At 35.2% G+C, this 16,557-nt stretch overlaps 1 protein-coding gene across 1 annotated transcript in view; it reads right to left on the bottom strand.

The window, feature by feature from the left end:
• Window positions 1-4,724: 4,724 nt before the first annotated feature.
• Window positions 4,725-16,557, bottom strand: part of HDAC9 (histone deacetylase 9) — a 906,822-nt gene continuing 894,989 nt past the window's right edge. The window contains exon 27 of the mRNA XM_030822201.1: window positions 4,725-8,260. Coding sequence (XP_030678061.1) covers window positions 8,221-8,260 — 40 coding nt within the window. The 3' untranslated portion in view covers window positions 4,725-8,220. The remainder of the gene's footprint in view (window positions 8,261-16,557) is intronic.

Raw genomic sequence — 16,557 nt, 5'->3', positions numbered from 1 at the left:
TCATGGGTTTGTTTTGAGATTTAAATAAGAGCACAGGGTAAGTGGTAAATAACTATTAATATTTTTATTTTTAGAGTGAATAAAACAACCAAAACAAAACCTGTTTAACAAAGGAGAAAAAATAAAAATTGTGCACTAAAAATACACATTCTTAAAAGAAACAACCTCATTTTACATGGATGTAAAGTCTTCACATTTGGTTAAGAATAAATCTTCAAAATACATAATTTATTAAAAGATTTGCTTTTTAGTATACCATTAAATTGATTCACTTTATCACATCTTAAGTTTTTAAACCTTACTTTTTTGGAAAAAAATATTTTTTAGGAAAAAATATATATGGGATTATATTATATTTTAAATGCATAAGCTTTCATTATGGAGTTAATAATACCTTTTCTACATACACTAAGACCTTTCAATTTGATTTGATCTAAGGCGAATGCAATCTTTTAAAAAATTCTCTTATTTCTCCAGTTTTTTTTTTTTAAGATTACAGAAGGAATTCATCCATCTTTTCATCTATTTTCCTGAATCTTACTTTCCTTTTCTTAGGACATTTGAAAGAACAGCTGTCAGTCTTTTCCAAAGTAATTATTAGGACATGTGGGGAATTATGTATTTGTGGTCAACCTGGAGGACCATAGGAATTTGTATAGCCTATTGATATTACAAAGTTGAGGGGTAATTACAGTATTCAGAAATATTTTGGGTTCAGTAACCCTAAAGCACCACAGAAGTGTTAAGTAGTGAAAGATATTCTTTAGGCTTTCTTCTTCAACTACAAACTACTCTTTTAAAATAACAATATGACATTCATTCTTAATTTTTAAACATAGGCTCCACTTTTTCAACTGTTCGCTTTTTACCATGGAAACTTAAACGAAACAAAGAACTACAAAGTAACATTTGCCATTTGACAAATCTGATTAAACCAAAGGTGTTTACCATTGAAATCCAGTCTACCCACCCACTCCATCTCAAGTTTACCTTTTGTTAGATAAAATATTACTGTCTTTTCCCAGAAGGAACCCAAACCATTGTCCATTGAAAACAGTTATATTTTAGAATGTTAAACATGCAGGGGGTTATAAAATACAAAAATAAGTATTGGTCTTGGAATATTTAAACAGTTTTTGGAGTATGTGCTCTAAAGATATCTTAGGGTTCTTGGCTAGATTAGAGAAAGTTGTTGATATAGGAGTAGAAACAACCATTTTTTAACTTGTACTTACTGTACAAATCTAGCCACAATTACCAGATCCATTTAAATAACTTAATAAAACTTAGCAAAGACTGAGCATACAGTCTGTTCTGAAGGTTAATCATAGTTTTTTAGTCAAAGAATATCTTTAGTATGCCATCTTTGATGTGTCATATACACATTTGGAGAGGATAGACTTTATAGATAGATACATGTAGATTAAGGGTCAAATCCTGTCTGTCACTGTAACAGTGTGTTAACCTTTTTAATGCTTGATGTTCTCATCTCTAAATGAGACTAATAACACCTATGATGCAGGGTTCATGTGATGGTTAAATATCATTCAGGTACAGTGTTCAGCAGAGTGACAGGCACATGGCAGGTACTTAATCAGTGGTAGTTATTATTGTTCTTTATTCAAACCATCAAGCTACAATCAAATAGCAACTCTTTTAATTTACTTCTTCTTTTGTGAATTTTCACATTATTGTAAGGGAGAGTAACAAGTAAATCTTTTTTTTTAATGGAATAGCACATTTTATGGTAATTCATATTTCATAATATTTTATTTATCCAACAAATATTCGTCAAATATCTGCTATCCAGAGTCTAATGGTAGGCACCAAGGACATAGAAAAATAAGAACACTTTTATTTCAAATAGCTTTTATTCACATAGGACTAGAGGAAAATCTAATTCAGTAGAAAACACAAAACAAAAGGGGATCTTTTATTCTCTTCAAAGGAGAGTCATGACATTAACAACATCAACAATAATTTGGAACACATCGTTGCATTTTCAAATACAAAAAAGGAATCAGAAGAAGGTGGACATTCCATGAGCATGTTCAACAATGGTATTGTTATTAGATATTAATCCTTTATTAGATTATTATTTTTCACATCTGGGAAAATACCACTGGCAGCACAATTTTAAGAAAAGTTTGGCAACATGTATTTTTCTCAGCAGCTCTGGATGACAGATCTTGGTGATGCTAGCCAAAAAAAATTAAGGGCAAAACCACTGGTGCACAGAGGACAACAAACTGATCTTATTACAGAAACAGATATCAGACCACAATAGAAAAGACATTTTAATTTTACACTAAGCCAAAAATTCTAGATTATTGGCATACACATCAACAAGCCTGGTCTAGAATGTTTAATCACAAAAGTAATAAATATTGGTTTTCTGCCTGCCCTGCCTACCTTATTTAAAAATATCAGGATATTTGCCTTCAAATGACACAGATTGCTGAGGCTGTAACCTACAAGATGGTCACTCATTTTTAACGGCTTGTTTGTTATACCTAGAAACCACTGAAAGGACAGTTTCCTGTATCATAGTTATTGTGGAGGTAGACACTGCCGTTGCTTCCCCAGAAAGAATTTGAGAATATTAAAGTGTAGGAAGAACAAATGGGGAGTTTTATCCAAAAACAACCCTTACATACCCAAAGAAGTGCCATTCCACTTCAGATTTTGCAATTCTTCGTTTTTTTAAAAATTATTCCATTTCTGTTGAATTTTAAGTTAATAAAACCAATAGCCAAATATTGCTGCAAGATCTCTATGAATTGTCACAAAATGCCAACTCCAAGAAGGGGCATCACAATGAAGGATTAAGGACATGACCACAATGTCCCAGGAAACATTGAACTCTCCCTATTATATTTGATATTGCGACATTTGCTTCTATTGTGCCTAAGGCCCAAACAAACAAAAAAAAAAAGGATTCCAATTTTCTTTGAAAAGTCTGGAAATCTCTTCCTTTCAAAACATATTGATTTAAAGTTTCTCCTTTGCCAGTTTTCCTTCAGATGAGAGTTCATGCTTGTGGGTTTGACTCAAAGACATCTTCCAGAGGACAAAGAAATGTATGTACAATTTTCTTTACACAATAACTAGTACAACATGATTAGGTAGTAGCAAGATGATGGCAAACTATGTTTGAAACAAAATGAGTAATTCTGCATTAGTAAAACAAACTGCCAAGTCCAAAATTGTAGACCAAAATATAATAACTAAATCTATCTTTTAAGAATATTTGAAAAAGTCAAGTGACTCTTGAAAAGAGATAAAAAACAAAAGACAGAGTATCTATCAAAGTGCTTATATAAAATGGCATGAAAGACAGTAGGCCTAGTGGTATCTCAGAAAATAAGTTGTCAAGGTCATTTCTACTAAGGAAACATAAAGTAGAGATTTCAGAAACTTTTGATTGCTTAGATATAGGCAATTTGGTATAGATTGTTAGGCAGAAAAAGTAGAGAAGAGTTGAAAGAAAATTATTTGTTAGATTGTAAGTTTACGCCAAATTCACCATGTATTTGCCAAATGTTTCAGTTTGAGAATTAAGATGGTTTGAGAAATTGCTACAACCTTATTACCTTATCATTGGATCAAGTCCAAACAGCCCCAATCAAAAGTCTAAGGTTTGTCTGACCTAGTTATTTCCAGCATAGTAATAACTGACTCAATTGTATTTAATGTATTTTACAAAACCATTATATGAAGGCAGGAATATCATAGATAAAACGGACTGCAGTTGATTTGGAGAAACTAAGTTATGTAGTACGAGTATAGCATGTGTGAGTATACCATGTTCACTGACAAATGTCATCCTCTGGCCACTTGACAATCATGCTCTGCTTCATGAAGCATTTAATGGAGTAAAAGCAAGCAAGGAGGCAGGCAAGGACTGTGATTTTCGATGCAAATGTGCCCCAAAAAAGAAGCCACACATAGGAACTTACATATTTAATGGTGGTGTTGATGAAGGTGACAAGATACATTATAATACTTTATTCCAAAGGCAGCACATCATACAAAATACTGCTGGAGACTGTACTATAATAGTGGCCTTTGGGAACACAAGAAATTTGATGATGATCATGACCATGTTGATCAGTTTTGAAGACAACACAATGCCTTCACTTCTTAGCATAGACCATCTGGTTTTCATTTCTTTTGAAAGCGAAAACGCCATCTTTATGAAAATAGTTGAACAGGTGTGTTGTTTTTTTACTTCTATCTTGTTTTCCCCTTATTTTCTCAGCAGGACAAGTGATTTCATTCCTGAAGCAGGAAAAGAATGTTAAGATACATGCCACTAGAAATGACAATGTCAAACACTGACAGAGTCATTTCAAGCTCAGAATGAATCACTTTTAAGACAGTAAGGTTTGGCTTGTTTCTTTTGGGGCCATAAGACTTCTAATATTTCTTTCATTGAGATAAGTTGAGAGTAAACATTCGACAGAGAAATAGTAAGAAATATTTAAATTAATTCTTCTAAACATAAGTGCTGGGATTAAAACAAAAAGTTTGGCCGGGCGCAGTGGCTCACACCTGTAATTTCAGCACTTTGGGAGGCCGAGGCGGGCGGATCACCTGAGGTCGGGAGTTCGAGACCAGCCTGACCAATATGGAGAAACCCCGTCTCTACTAAAAATACAAAAATTAGCCAGACGTGGTGGCGCATGCCCAGCTACTCGGCAGGAGAAATGCTTGAACCCGGGAGGCGGAGGTTGCAGTGAGCCGAGATTGTGCCATTGCACTCCAGCCTGGGCACCAAGAGCAAAACTCCATCTCAAAAAAAAGAAAAGTTTTAAAATGCTGATTGAAGAGGAATTTTTTTCCCAGGGGACTTTCCAAATGCTCATTCTATTTTACTTCCATATGGAGTCTGTAAAGGAACCCAGTAAATCCACGAGGCTTTATAATTGACCTTTGGAAATAAAGCAGGACTAAACTATTAAGAGAGACCAGTACCGTAATTTCTGAAGCCTTTGTGGGAGGAGATCCCCTGCTTTCAAGGCCATGATGTTGTCAGTGAGAGGTTAGTGAGAGTGTCGTGTAGGGTTGGAGTAAAAACTGAAGGCAATATTTCCATCCCCAGGATTGGTAACGGAAATGTGATTTGTAGTGGTTTTTTCATAAATATCTCTCTTTTCTCCAAAGCTGACTTCTATCTCCACTATTGATGTTATAAACTTGGTAAAATATTTAAAGATAGTTCATCTCAAAATGTTCTTTCCATTTACTAAGCAATGGTAACATAGCCTCTGGTTTTATCTAAGTCCATTTTGGTTACTATTTAATAAAACTATCTGTGTTTTTTAGTTTAATATGCAGCCCCAAATTATACAGTTGGGAATATTAATTTTTAAGCCTTCTTTTATACCTACATTTGACAGCTTATTAAATTCCTAGTATTATTTACTAGTAGATTTATCAAAAATCATTTTTATTCACCCCGTATGAGATATCATGAGACCGGGAGAGAGCATATGTGATTTTCCTTCAAAGTAAGGATCACAAAGAGTTGCAAAATTGATAATACTCTTCTAGCCTCTTATTCAGAACAATTGCGAGCAATACAATTTAACCGTGTAAGTGAAGAAAAACTATACCAAGTGAAACTACCCTTTCAAAAAGTGCTGGTCTATTTCAAAAGAAGTGTTGATATTTTCTGAAAGCCTCCATTCTGTCCCTCAGGGCTATGCTCCATCTTATAATGGTATAATCAAAAAGCACTGGCATTCTGTTCTTACAACTACATTCAGCTGTGAATAATCCGCTCCCCAGTTCATTTGCTTCTCCAGGTATCTTAAAGACTCTAAGTGCAACCAATTGGGTATGGTGTCACATGGGAGAATGTGTGATTAACTCATTAATGTGTCAAGTTTTAAATCTGAATAACCATGGAGATGTCCTAGTGATTTGGCTTTATCGGATTAATGGCTTGGCATAAACATGTGGCTAAACTGTTGTAGGAAACTAGTAAATTAGTATGTTTGCATTACACTGTTTTCTTATTCAACATCTAAAAAATATCTGGGAGGACTAAAAAGTAATGACAGAGATAATTATGAAGTTGATTTTAAAACTATACAATTATTTTTCTAATTAAAACATGAGTTTCCTTTTTAAAACGGGGGAGAGTCTTTTGTTAAGCCTTTGGCTGTACTATTTTTTTAAGTAAATATCCTCAAGCAATCACTGCAAAATAACATAAGCTAGCAAATATGATTGGTATGAATTTCTCATGAAAATATCATGAAAATAAAATTTATAAAAAATTGATTACTACTATGAATCTAGACTGAATTTGCCCTTATGCAATGAAAGCAATTTTTACCTAATACTAAGTTACATTCCATTTCAGATTTCCTATTTCAAAGGGTGTCTCAAATTTCTAAGATGTTAAACCAAGTATTGAGCCATTTTTGTATATGTAATAAAAGTCTTTAAAATTAAAATGGTAATCCTAAAAAAACCAAATGCATGAAAAATATGGTCTGACTGTATAACAAAGGGAGTTATATAATTCTACTTGAGTGAAATCTTTCATCTTTGATTTACAGGTTAGAGTCCTCTCTAACTAAAACCACATTGTTCCATATCTTTCATATCATGGCCTTCCCTAAAACCTTGTTTTAATTAAGGTTTCTTTCAGATTTCTGAATAAAAGCATGACAATCTTCACTTATGGCTTTAATATATCCTTTGAGTTAGAAAAATATATAAAAAGAAACATCAACTCTTTCAAAAGCATTGTCAGATATTAAATACTGTGAGATATTCTACCTCAATATGTCTAGGTGTTTGAGTTATATGTTGAAATCGAATTTTAGGAGGTAGGAGGATAACCTCCTTATATTTAGTAAGTTACTTTTTATCTCAGAAATAAATGTCCTTTATTTTTAACTTTTGACACTAAGGAAACTTGTTTAAAGGCTGTTTTTTGTTTTTGTTTTTTTTCACATGAAGGCACAACTTCTAGGTTAAGTCAATTCAAGGTGACTACAAATAAGCAGTGCCTTCATTAACACATTTCAAACACATAGAAAATTTAGCAACGTTGCTTAATGATATTCGTCTCAGCGGCTTCACAGTTAATAAAACGCAATCAGACAAAACAACTGTGTTAACCTGGAAAGTAAACAAAATAAATAGTCAAGGCCCTCAAGTAATAGAGGAGATTATGGGTAATCTTCAGTTTTTCTAAAGGAAGGAATGAATGATGAAAGGTAAGAAGAAAGAAATTGATAGAGGGCAGAAAAGGAAAGGTGAGCGCATAAGTCCTTGATAGATATGCAACAAATTAAGACCACCTTTGAAAAGTTACTTGCTTTTCAAAGACACTGAAAATGCTTGGTGGAACATTTGCTCAGATCTACTGTCATGAGAACAAGGGATGTATGTGGGGCTGGGAGGTGGGGGGGGCTTCATTCTCCAACACAATTGCAAAATTGCAAATCGCCTGTGTGTGAGAACACAAAGATGTTGGGGACGTTTTAAAAAAAGTGATATAAAATATTGCGCTATTACAGTGTGTGAGGTTCCTTTGGCATTTGGACTTCGAGATACGGTGTGGTTTATTCCACTGAAAAAAGCTTCATGCTAGTTCCTCCATCTTGAACTTTTACTAGGAACAGTTGAACTGTGTGTTAAAGTTCAGATAAAAAACCTAACAAAACAAAACAAACAAACAAGAAACATTACATTCTGGGTGGAATTACGATCCGTTCATAGCTAAAAGCAAATCTTGTAAACAAGTTAAGACTGTTTGTTTGAAAAAAAAAATTACCCCAAAAAAAGCTGATCAGAATGTCAGGAATGAATATGTCTCAGGTTTTGCCCAAAATTTCACTGGCTTGTCATAGCTTCTGAAATTAACAATATCTAGGGCTGTACTGAATGTTTCTAGTTCAAACTTGGTGTCTAGGAGTGGGTCACCCAGCATATTAAAAGCATGCTGGACGCAGTTTCTTCCAATCGTGGTTTACTGTAACTCTAGAATCACAGCGGTTACGTTTAAGGAATCTTTAATGCCCTTTCAAGTCCATCCAAAGAACAAGTGAAGCTGCTGTTCAGAATTTTGTGCCCAGTGTTTATGTTCCATTGAATCTGTGCCACCCAGGCAGCAGACAAGACATGTCTGAGGGTGCTGGGGTGGGGGGATACACAATGATGTCACACACAGGAAATATCAGAGGGGGACTTGGCACTTCACAAGGCTGGCTCCTCTTCCATAGGCTCACCAGCAGTTCTGTAAAAATAAACAGGCAATCAGAATACGGCATAAGAGTACACAATGACATTGTAGATTTTCATGCATAATCAAAGCTGATTTTTCAGCTCTCTCTGATGTTTATTTGTGTTATTCAGTTATCCATAAATAGAATTTCTTTCCTATGAAGTATAAACAAATGTCAAGGGGAAAAACATTTTCGATCCAAGCAATCATTGGAAATGTTCCTGTTTATATTAAAACATGTCAGAATATTTTATAATTCTAGATTCCAAAATGTACATGTTTTGTGTCTAGTACAGTTCAATAATTTATTGAAAAAAATTAACTATGATATTTTATATTAGGAGCAATTGCAATGATTTCCTATGGAACCAGTTTGCTAATGAGAGCAAAGGACCCAGCTAGCTTCTGGAGGAGACCCACTAGGGCTCTGGTTTTTGCTTCTGTTCTTTCATAACTGGATTGGCTGCCTGCCGGAGGCATTTCAAATCAAATTCTGAATTTGATTAGCAAATCGTTGCTACAGACCCAATATTTTTACAAGAAATGCACTATGGTAGTGTGTAAATAGTTTTTATTCGGCATCATCTGCGGGGTGTTCTGTGCAGGCAAAACCAAAACTAATTGCTTGAAAATTTATACTTGAGATTTAACCTTAATTTAGTAACACTTTGAGGGTGTTTTAAGGCAAACTTTTAGAATGACTTTTTTAACTTAGTCAAAAGAATAAATTGTTGGAGGAATCCAAATACATGAGGTAGTTGGATTGTCATGGGAAGATTACTGGGATATGAGATGCCGGGTGAATTGAGTTTGCGTCGGAGCTCTGCGATTTGTTAATTTTGCAACTGCTGATTTAAATACACTTTTGTGAAGCTCTGGTTTCAGGTGTAAACCATGAACAAAATGACGTTCCTTATAGAATTAGCAAAGGTTAAAAAATAAAGGAGGTAAAATTGACCTGTAAATGATAAACACTATGGGACATTACTTAATACTTTAGATTTGTCCCTTTGCTGTCTAACATGCATAAAATCATGTTGCCACACAAATGCAGAGTTATGCCTTTGCTACCAGAAGGAAACAATATTTGGATGATGCTTCTCTCCAGGTAGCAGAATAATAGGGGGGTGGTTTTCATTTTCTTCTTCATAATGTTTACCTACTTGCCAGGATTCTATAATGAATTACTTACATATTAGGAAAAAATGCTATATTTAAACCAGAGCTGTTTATGCAAACAAATGAAATATTTGGCCATGTTGTTTTACAGATTTATAAGAAAAAAAGCCAAGATTTCAATGCATCTCTAAATAAAGGTGTTGACAAATAAAGTAGTAGCTTAGCATTTGTATAACAAATCTAAAACATTAAAAGAAAGATTTTATCCATAGGATGGTAATCAAAAATTTTTAAAGCATCCTTTTAAAAATAATGATAATAATTAAGTCTTCATTATTTATTGTTACCAAAAAAGAAAATTCTAAAAGAGTCTGTGTGGAATATTTAAAAAGTTGCTCCTTAAGAAGTTATAGCTTGTCCTAGAGTGTCTGGGATAAGGAGATTGTGAGAGAGTGTTTAGAGGTGGTACATAAGATAAATGAGTCATACTTCAGAAAAGTCTTTTCTATCAAAAATGATCAGCATTGAAAGAAGAAAGATTTTAAATTAAGGAAGACATTTAAGTTTTGAAACTAATTCATACGTAAATATATAGCCTTATTTACATCTGAGAATATGTGAATAATACAGTTACAGAACTCAAACTGGATATTCTAATGGAGACCGATTTTTCCAATTTCTAACCCAAGCTGCAGCAGGATAATCTTTTCCCCCAAATCCAGGATTCAGTGTGGCTGGAATTCCAGAGACAGTCATGTGTGGGAAATGTCTCAGAGGTCACAGATGTAAGGAATACACATGTCCCTGTGGTAGAGGATCTGTGAATTCTCCACATGTCCAACCTAGGCTTAAAGGATGTGAGTAGGCTGTGTACACTGCAACCCACTCACTGCCAAAAATTAAGCCTCTGTGGTTGAAACAGGGCAACTTGCAGGTACAATAGAAAGCTTTCCATCAGATGCTTCTCTGCCTTTTCCTCTCTTTGAAATCATTTTATATTGACCTCCTTTTTTTTTTTTTTTGCAAATAAACCACTTATAGCTGCCCACCTTCTATCGAACCATCTACACATATGCATAATCAACCAATTCTCTCTCTCTCTCTCTTTCATTTATTTATTTATTTTTGAGACAGGGTCTCACTCTGTTGCCCAGGCTGGAGTGCAGTGGTACAATCACAGCTAACTGCAGCCTCTACCTCCTGGGCTCAAGCCATTCTCCTGCCTTAGTATCCCAAATAGCTGAGACTACAGGCATGTGCCACCATGCTGGGCTAATTAAAAAAAAAAATTATAGATGGGGTCTTGCTGTGTTGCCCAGGCTGGTTTTGAACTCCTGGGCTCAAGAGATCCTCCTGCTTTAGCCTTCCAAAATGCTGGGATTACAGGGGTAAGCCACCATGTCCAGCCTCAATTCTCCCCAGTGTCTTGCAGCATAGAAGTGTTAGTAGCCTAGTAAGTTGGAAAATATCTTGGAGTTCAAGGTAGATGTTCTGGGTTCAAGTCCCAGCTGTTTTACTTTCGATAATTTGACTTTGAGTGAGTCAATTTCTCTAGATTGTCAATTTTATATTTAAAATAGAAATAATAATCCCTTACTTGCCCTCAGGGTTATGAGAATTGAATGAGTTAATGTAAAAAAACATGATTTATAAACTGTGAAGTGTGAAATAATTGTAAAATAACTGGATTATTTATATCTGCCATTGGGACAATTTATAGTATCTCCCTTCTCATATCCCTAGCTCTCAGTAGAGGTGGCATTATCTTCATATAATCCCTGTCCCTAGGTCACTATTTTATATGTCTACATTTTTAAAAAAGATGATTTTATTTTATTATTATACTTTAGGTTTTAGGGTACATGTGCACAATGTGCAGGTTACATATGTATCCATTTGCCATGTTGGTTTGTTGCACCCATTAACTCGTCATTTAGCACTAGGTATATCTCCCAATGCTGTCCCTCCCCCCACCCCACAACAGTCCCCGGAGTGTGATGTTCCCCTTCCTGTGTCCATGAGTTCTCATTGTTCAATTCCCACCTATGAGTGAGAACATGCGGTGTTTGATTTTTTTGTCCTTGTGATAGTTTACTGAGAATGATGGTTTCCAGTTTCATCCATGTCCCTACAAAGGACATGAACTCAGCATTTTTTATGGCTGCATAGTATTCCATGGTGTATATGTGCCACATTTTCTTAATCCAGTCTATCATTGTTGGACATTTGGGTTGGTTCCAAGTCTTTGCTATTGTGAATAGTGCTGCAATAAACATACGTGTGTATGTGTCTTTATAGCAGCATGATTTATAGTCCTTTGGGTATATACCCAGTAATGGGATGGCTGGGTCAAATGGTATTTCTAGTTCTAGATCCCTGAGGAATCGCCACACTGACTTCCACAATGGTTGAACTCGTTTACAGTCCCACCAACAGTGTAAAAGTGTTCCTATTTCTCCACATCCTCTCCAGCACCTGTTGTTTCCTGACTTTTTAATGATGGCCATTCTAAATAGTGTGAGATGGTATCTCATTGTGGTTTTGATTTGCATTTCTCTGATGGCCAGTGATGATGAGCATTTCTTCATGTGTTTTTTGGCTGCATAAATGTCTTCTTTTGAGAAGTGTCTGTTCATGTCCTTTGCCCACTTTTTGATGGGGTTGTTTTTTCTTGTAAATTTGTTTGAGTTCATTGTAGATTCTGGATATTAGCCCTTTGTTAGATGAGTAGGTTGCAGAAATTTTCCCCCATTCTGTAGGTTGCCTGTTCACTCTGATGGTAGTTTCTTTTGCTGTGCAGAAGCTCTTTAGTTTAATTAGATCCCATTTGTCAATTTTGGCTTTTGTTGCCATTGCTTTTGGTGTTTTAGACATGAAGTCCTTGCCCAAGCCTATGTCCTGAATGGTATTGCCTAGGTTTTCTTCTAGGGTTTTTATGGTTTTAGGTCTAACATGTAAGTCTTTAATCCAAAAAAAGATGATTTCTTTATGGAACATTTAGAAAGTAATCTGGTGAGTGATGACCCTTTAATGGCTGTGTTTGGAGGAATGAGAAGCAGTGCTCTGAAAATCTGGGGGCTTCCCACTTCAGCCATCCCTAGATATATGCCTACTTCACCTTGATTAACAAAGACACAAGCTAGGGGAAGGAAAGACATGCAGGGAGGTGAAGACAGTAAGTTCAGAGATAACTATAAAATCAACCCAGAAAAGATAAATTTTAGTATAATGGTTTAACGAATTGAAAGACATAAGCTTCCCTCCAGCAAGTCAATGTCACAGTGAACATTGATAGTTTTCTCTCAATGAAAATCAAAGATTTCACATCCTAAAGAAGGATCAATTCAGTCCAACAGTCATAAGATAATTTACAAAAGTAAAAAACAAAGGAAGTAATTTCAGTTGAGACAAGATGTAGTATTAAATTCTTGTATTCTCTCTTGTGGTTTTAAAAATAGCATTTGTTAATGTATATTAATACTGTTATGTAGTAAAATATTTTCTCATTTTACTGATTTAATTTAATTCTTATTTCTTACTTCTACTCCTCTTCCTCCTGAAAGGCAAGCAATACAATGCCTGTTACATTATTTTGTTTGCAGGTGTTCTTTAAAGCTGTGTATTATTGTTTTGTGGGTATATATTTTTATTTTATGTAAATTTTATCTTTATACACATGTGCATAATTTTCTCACTCAGTACTGTATTTATTAGATCCGTCATGCACTTACATTTATCTAGTTTGGAGCTGGTAACTTCTACGTGGCATCTCCATATGGTGCATCCACCACATTTTAACTATTAATTTTCCCAATAATGGACACTGGGCTTTACTCCAACTCTCTATTCACCATGAATAAAGCTGTAGTGAACCTCCTAGTACACGTACTCTAAAGACTTCCGCTGAGAATGCCTTTGGTATACATTCCCAAGAGCAAAATTACCAGGTATATATTTTGTGTATATAAAATGGTGCTAAATTAGTATGCAGCATGGCTGCCATAGTTTATCTTCCCAAAGCAGTTAGGCTCTAAAGCCCCACATCTCCACCCATGCTAGCAATACTTAGTTTACTAATATTTTTCATTGATTCTAGAAAAAGTTGCTGAGTGTGTACTGTGTGCCCTGGTTCTGTTCTAGGCACTAGGAACATAGCAGTGAACAAAATAGACAAACATCCCTGCTCTCATAGAACTCACATTCTCCATTGGCCTTATATTCTAATTGAATATTTACCATCTAATATATGTAAAACAATACCTTGTTGTTATTCAGATTTGCATTTATTTGATAACTAATCAGTTTGGACAAAGATTTGACTTTTAGTAAGCCACAAAAGCTAAAGTAAAAGACAGAGAATCAAATGACTTTCATAAGTATGTGTCATAAGTAAGTCAAGTCTGTTTATCTCACTGATGACTTTTTTTTTTTTTTTTTTTTTTTGAGACAGAGTCTCGCACTGTCACCCAGGCTGGAGTGCAGTGGCACGATCTCTGCTCACTGCAAGCTCCGCCTCCTGGGTTCACGCCATTCTCCTGCTTCAGCCTCCCAAGTAGCTGGGACTACAGGTACCTGCCACCAAGCCTGGCTAATTTTTTGTATTTTTAGTAGAGACAGGGTTTCACCATGTTAGCCAGGATGGTTTAGATCTGACCTCGTGATCTGCTCGCCTTGGCCTCCCAAAGTGCTGGGATTACAGTCGTGAGCCACTGTGCCCGGCCTGATGACTTCTTTATCTTTCCAGTATTCACAAACTGATTTTATATATAACTAATTCATATATTAGTTCGTGTTTTGTGAATTATGTTTTATGTTCTGTCTTTCATTTCCTCATTCATTTTTCTTTTTCATCTTCCCCCTCCAATGTTATACCATTTTGTATACATACTAGTCATCCCATAAATACTTTTTGAAATGTTTATATACATATGTTGGAATGATTTCAATGCTCTTTAGAAGTATGATAATTTAAATCAAGAACAAAATAAGAATTTGCAACAAAAGAATAAAGATCCAGAAATATTCTCAGTAGAGACTTCCTGTGTAACAATTCTACACCTAAATGTGTGATTGGAAATATATTCCCTCATATCACAAGGCTGTGCAGAAATAAAAGCCAAACAAAAGCAAACATATTTATACACACACACACAAACTCACATCTACCATAACAATACAACTGGCAGCAAGTTTTTGTGGGGAATTGACATAGATTTTCTAACAGTACCATTACTCAACCCTAGTTTGCCTTATTACTTCCTTTTCTCCATGTTTGCCTCTTAATTCTACAATATATAGTCACCTTCAACCAATGTATTCCTTTTTTCTCCCTCAGCTAATGGCATTATCATCCAGACTATTAATTTGGACTTCTTTCTCTCCCCTTTCATTGATATTTCATGAATTTCTCCCCTTTCATTGATATTTCATGAATTGCCAACTACTCACTATTTCTCAGCAATTTATCTACACTAGGTTTTCTTCCTTTCCATTTCCTCTACCATGATTAATTGGCTTCTTTACCACAATAACCATAAGGATTTCTTGGCTGTCCCTTTAGTAGTATGCTGGCCCCTCCTCCATGACACTCTCTGTTCAATGTATAGACCTAAGTTGTCTCTCTCTCTCTCTGTGAAAGCTTAATACTGAAAACAGGATATAACTCAAATTCCAATGGCAATATTTTAATTCCCTTCCATTAAATTTTGTGTCATGATCCCTTTCTACCCATCCAGCTTACTCAACTCTGTGGCACCCCAACTGCCCCGAGAGTCCTTTCCTTTCCCAAAGTTTGCACTCATATACTCTCTGAACTTTTGCTCATCTGTTACTAACAAAATGGATCTTGAGTACCTAATTTGTGTCAGGTAATATACTGCTATTAAAAAAATAATGCTAAGCCAAAGGGATGCAGATTCTATTCATAAGGAGCTTACAGGAGAAAACATAAAGTAATCAAATAAGCACACAAACATATCTAATTTTCAATTATGTCATGTGGAATAATGCGGAAGTGTAAGGAGACATGAGAAAGTGTGGAGGACCTGATCTAATTTGGGGGTTAGTGGTCAGTGAATATTTTTCAAGAAGAAGAAGTGATATTTGATCTGAAATCTACAGGATATGATGAAAAGAATGGGAAGGCCAATAAAGGGTTGGTGGAAGAAGGTAGAGGACAGGACAAACATTCCAAACAGAAGAGAAGGCATGTGCCAAGGAAGCCCTGATATGGACATAAGTATGACTTTTTGGAGGAAAACTGAAGCCACAATGAAATATCATTCCACATCCACAATAAAAGGCTAAAATGATAAAGACTGATTTTACCAAGTGTAGGTGAGGCTATGATGCAATTGGAACTGTCATTCGTTGCTAGTGGGAATGAAAATGGTACAGCCACTTTGGAAAACAGTTTGGAAGTTTTTTATGAAGTAAAACATATGACTTCCCTACAACCCAGCAATTCTACTTTTAGCTATCTTAGCTATCTATCCAAAAAAACTTAGTGCTGTGACCACAAAAAAAGACTTCTATGAAAATTTCATTGAGATTTAGATTCCTCAAGAAATTAAAAACAGAATTTCCATATGATCCAGAAATATCACTTCTGGGTATATATCATCCAAAAAAACTGAAAATTAAAACTTAAAGAGTTATTTGCACATCCACATTCACCACAGCATTCATTCACAATAGTCAAGAGGTGGAAGCAATCCAAGAGTCTATCAGTGGATGAGTGGATAAAGAAAATGTGGCATATACATGCAATGGAATATTATTCAGCCTTAAAAAAGAAGGAAATGTTTTCATATGTTACCACATGGAGAAACCTTAAGGACATTACACTAAGTGAAGTAAGCCAGTAGAAAAAGACAAAAGTTGCATGGTTCCAATTATGTGAAGTATCTAAAGTAGTCAAACTCTGAAACAGAAAGCAGAATGATGGGTGATAGGGGCTGGAAGGATGAGGGGGGGAAGAGGAAGGAGCTGGTCAATGGCTACAAGGTTTCCATTTTGCAAGATCAAGTTCCAGAAACCTGTTGCACAACAATACACATATAAACACTGCTGTACTGAAAACTTAACATGGTTAAGATGGTAAGTTTTACATGTGTTTTTAAACCACAATAATAATTAATTGATCAGCTTTATTCATAATAGCCCTCAAAGTGTGAGCAAGCCAAACATCC

The sequence above is a fragment of the Nomascus leucogenys genome, chromosome 11 (genome assembly GCF_006542625.1).
Source record: "Nomascus leucogenys isolate Asia chromosome 11, Asia_NLE_v1, whole genome shotgun sequence".
Classification (NCBI taxonomy): Eukaryota; Metazoa; Chordata; class Mammalia; order Primates; family Hylobatidae; genus Nomascus; species Nomascus leucogenys.
Note: the sequence above shows the minus strand (reverse complement) of the source record. Positions and strands in the feature narration are given on the sequence as shown.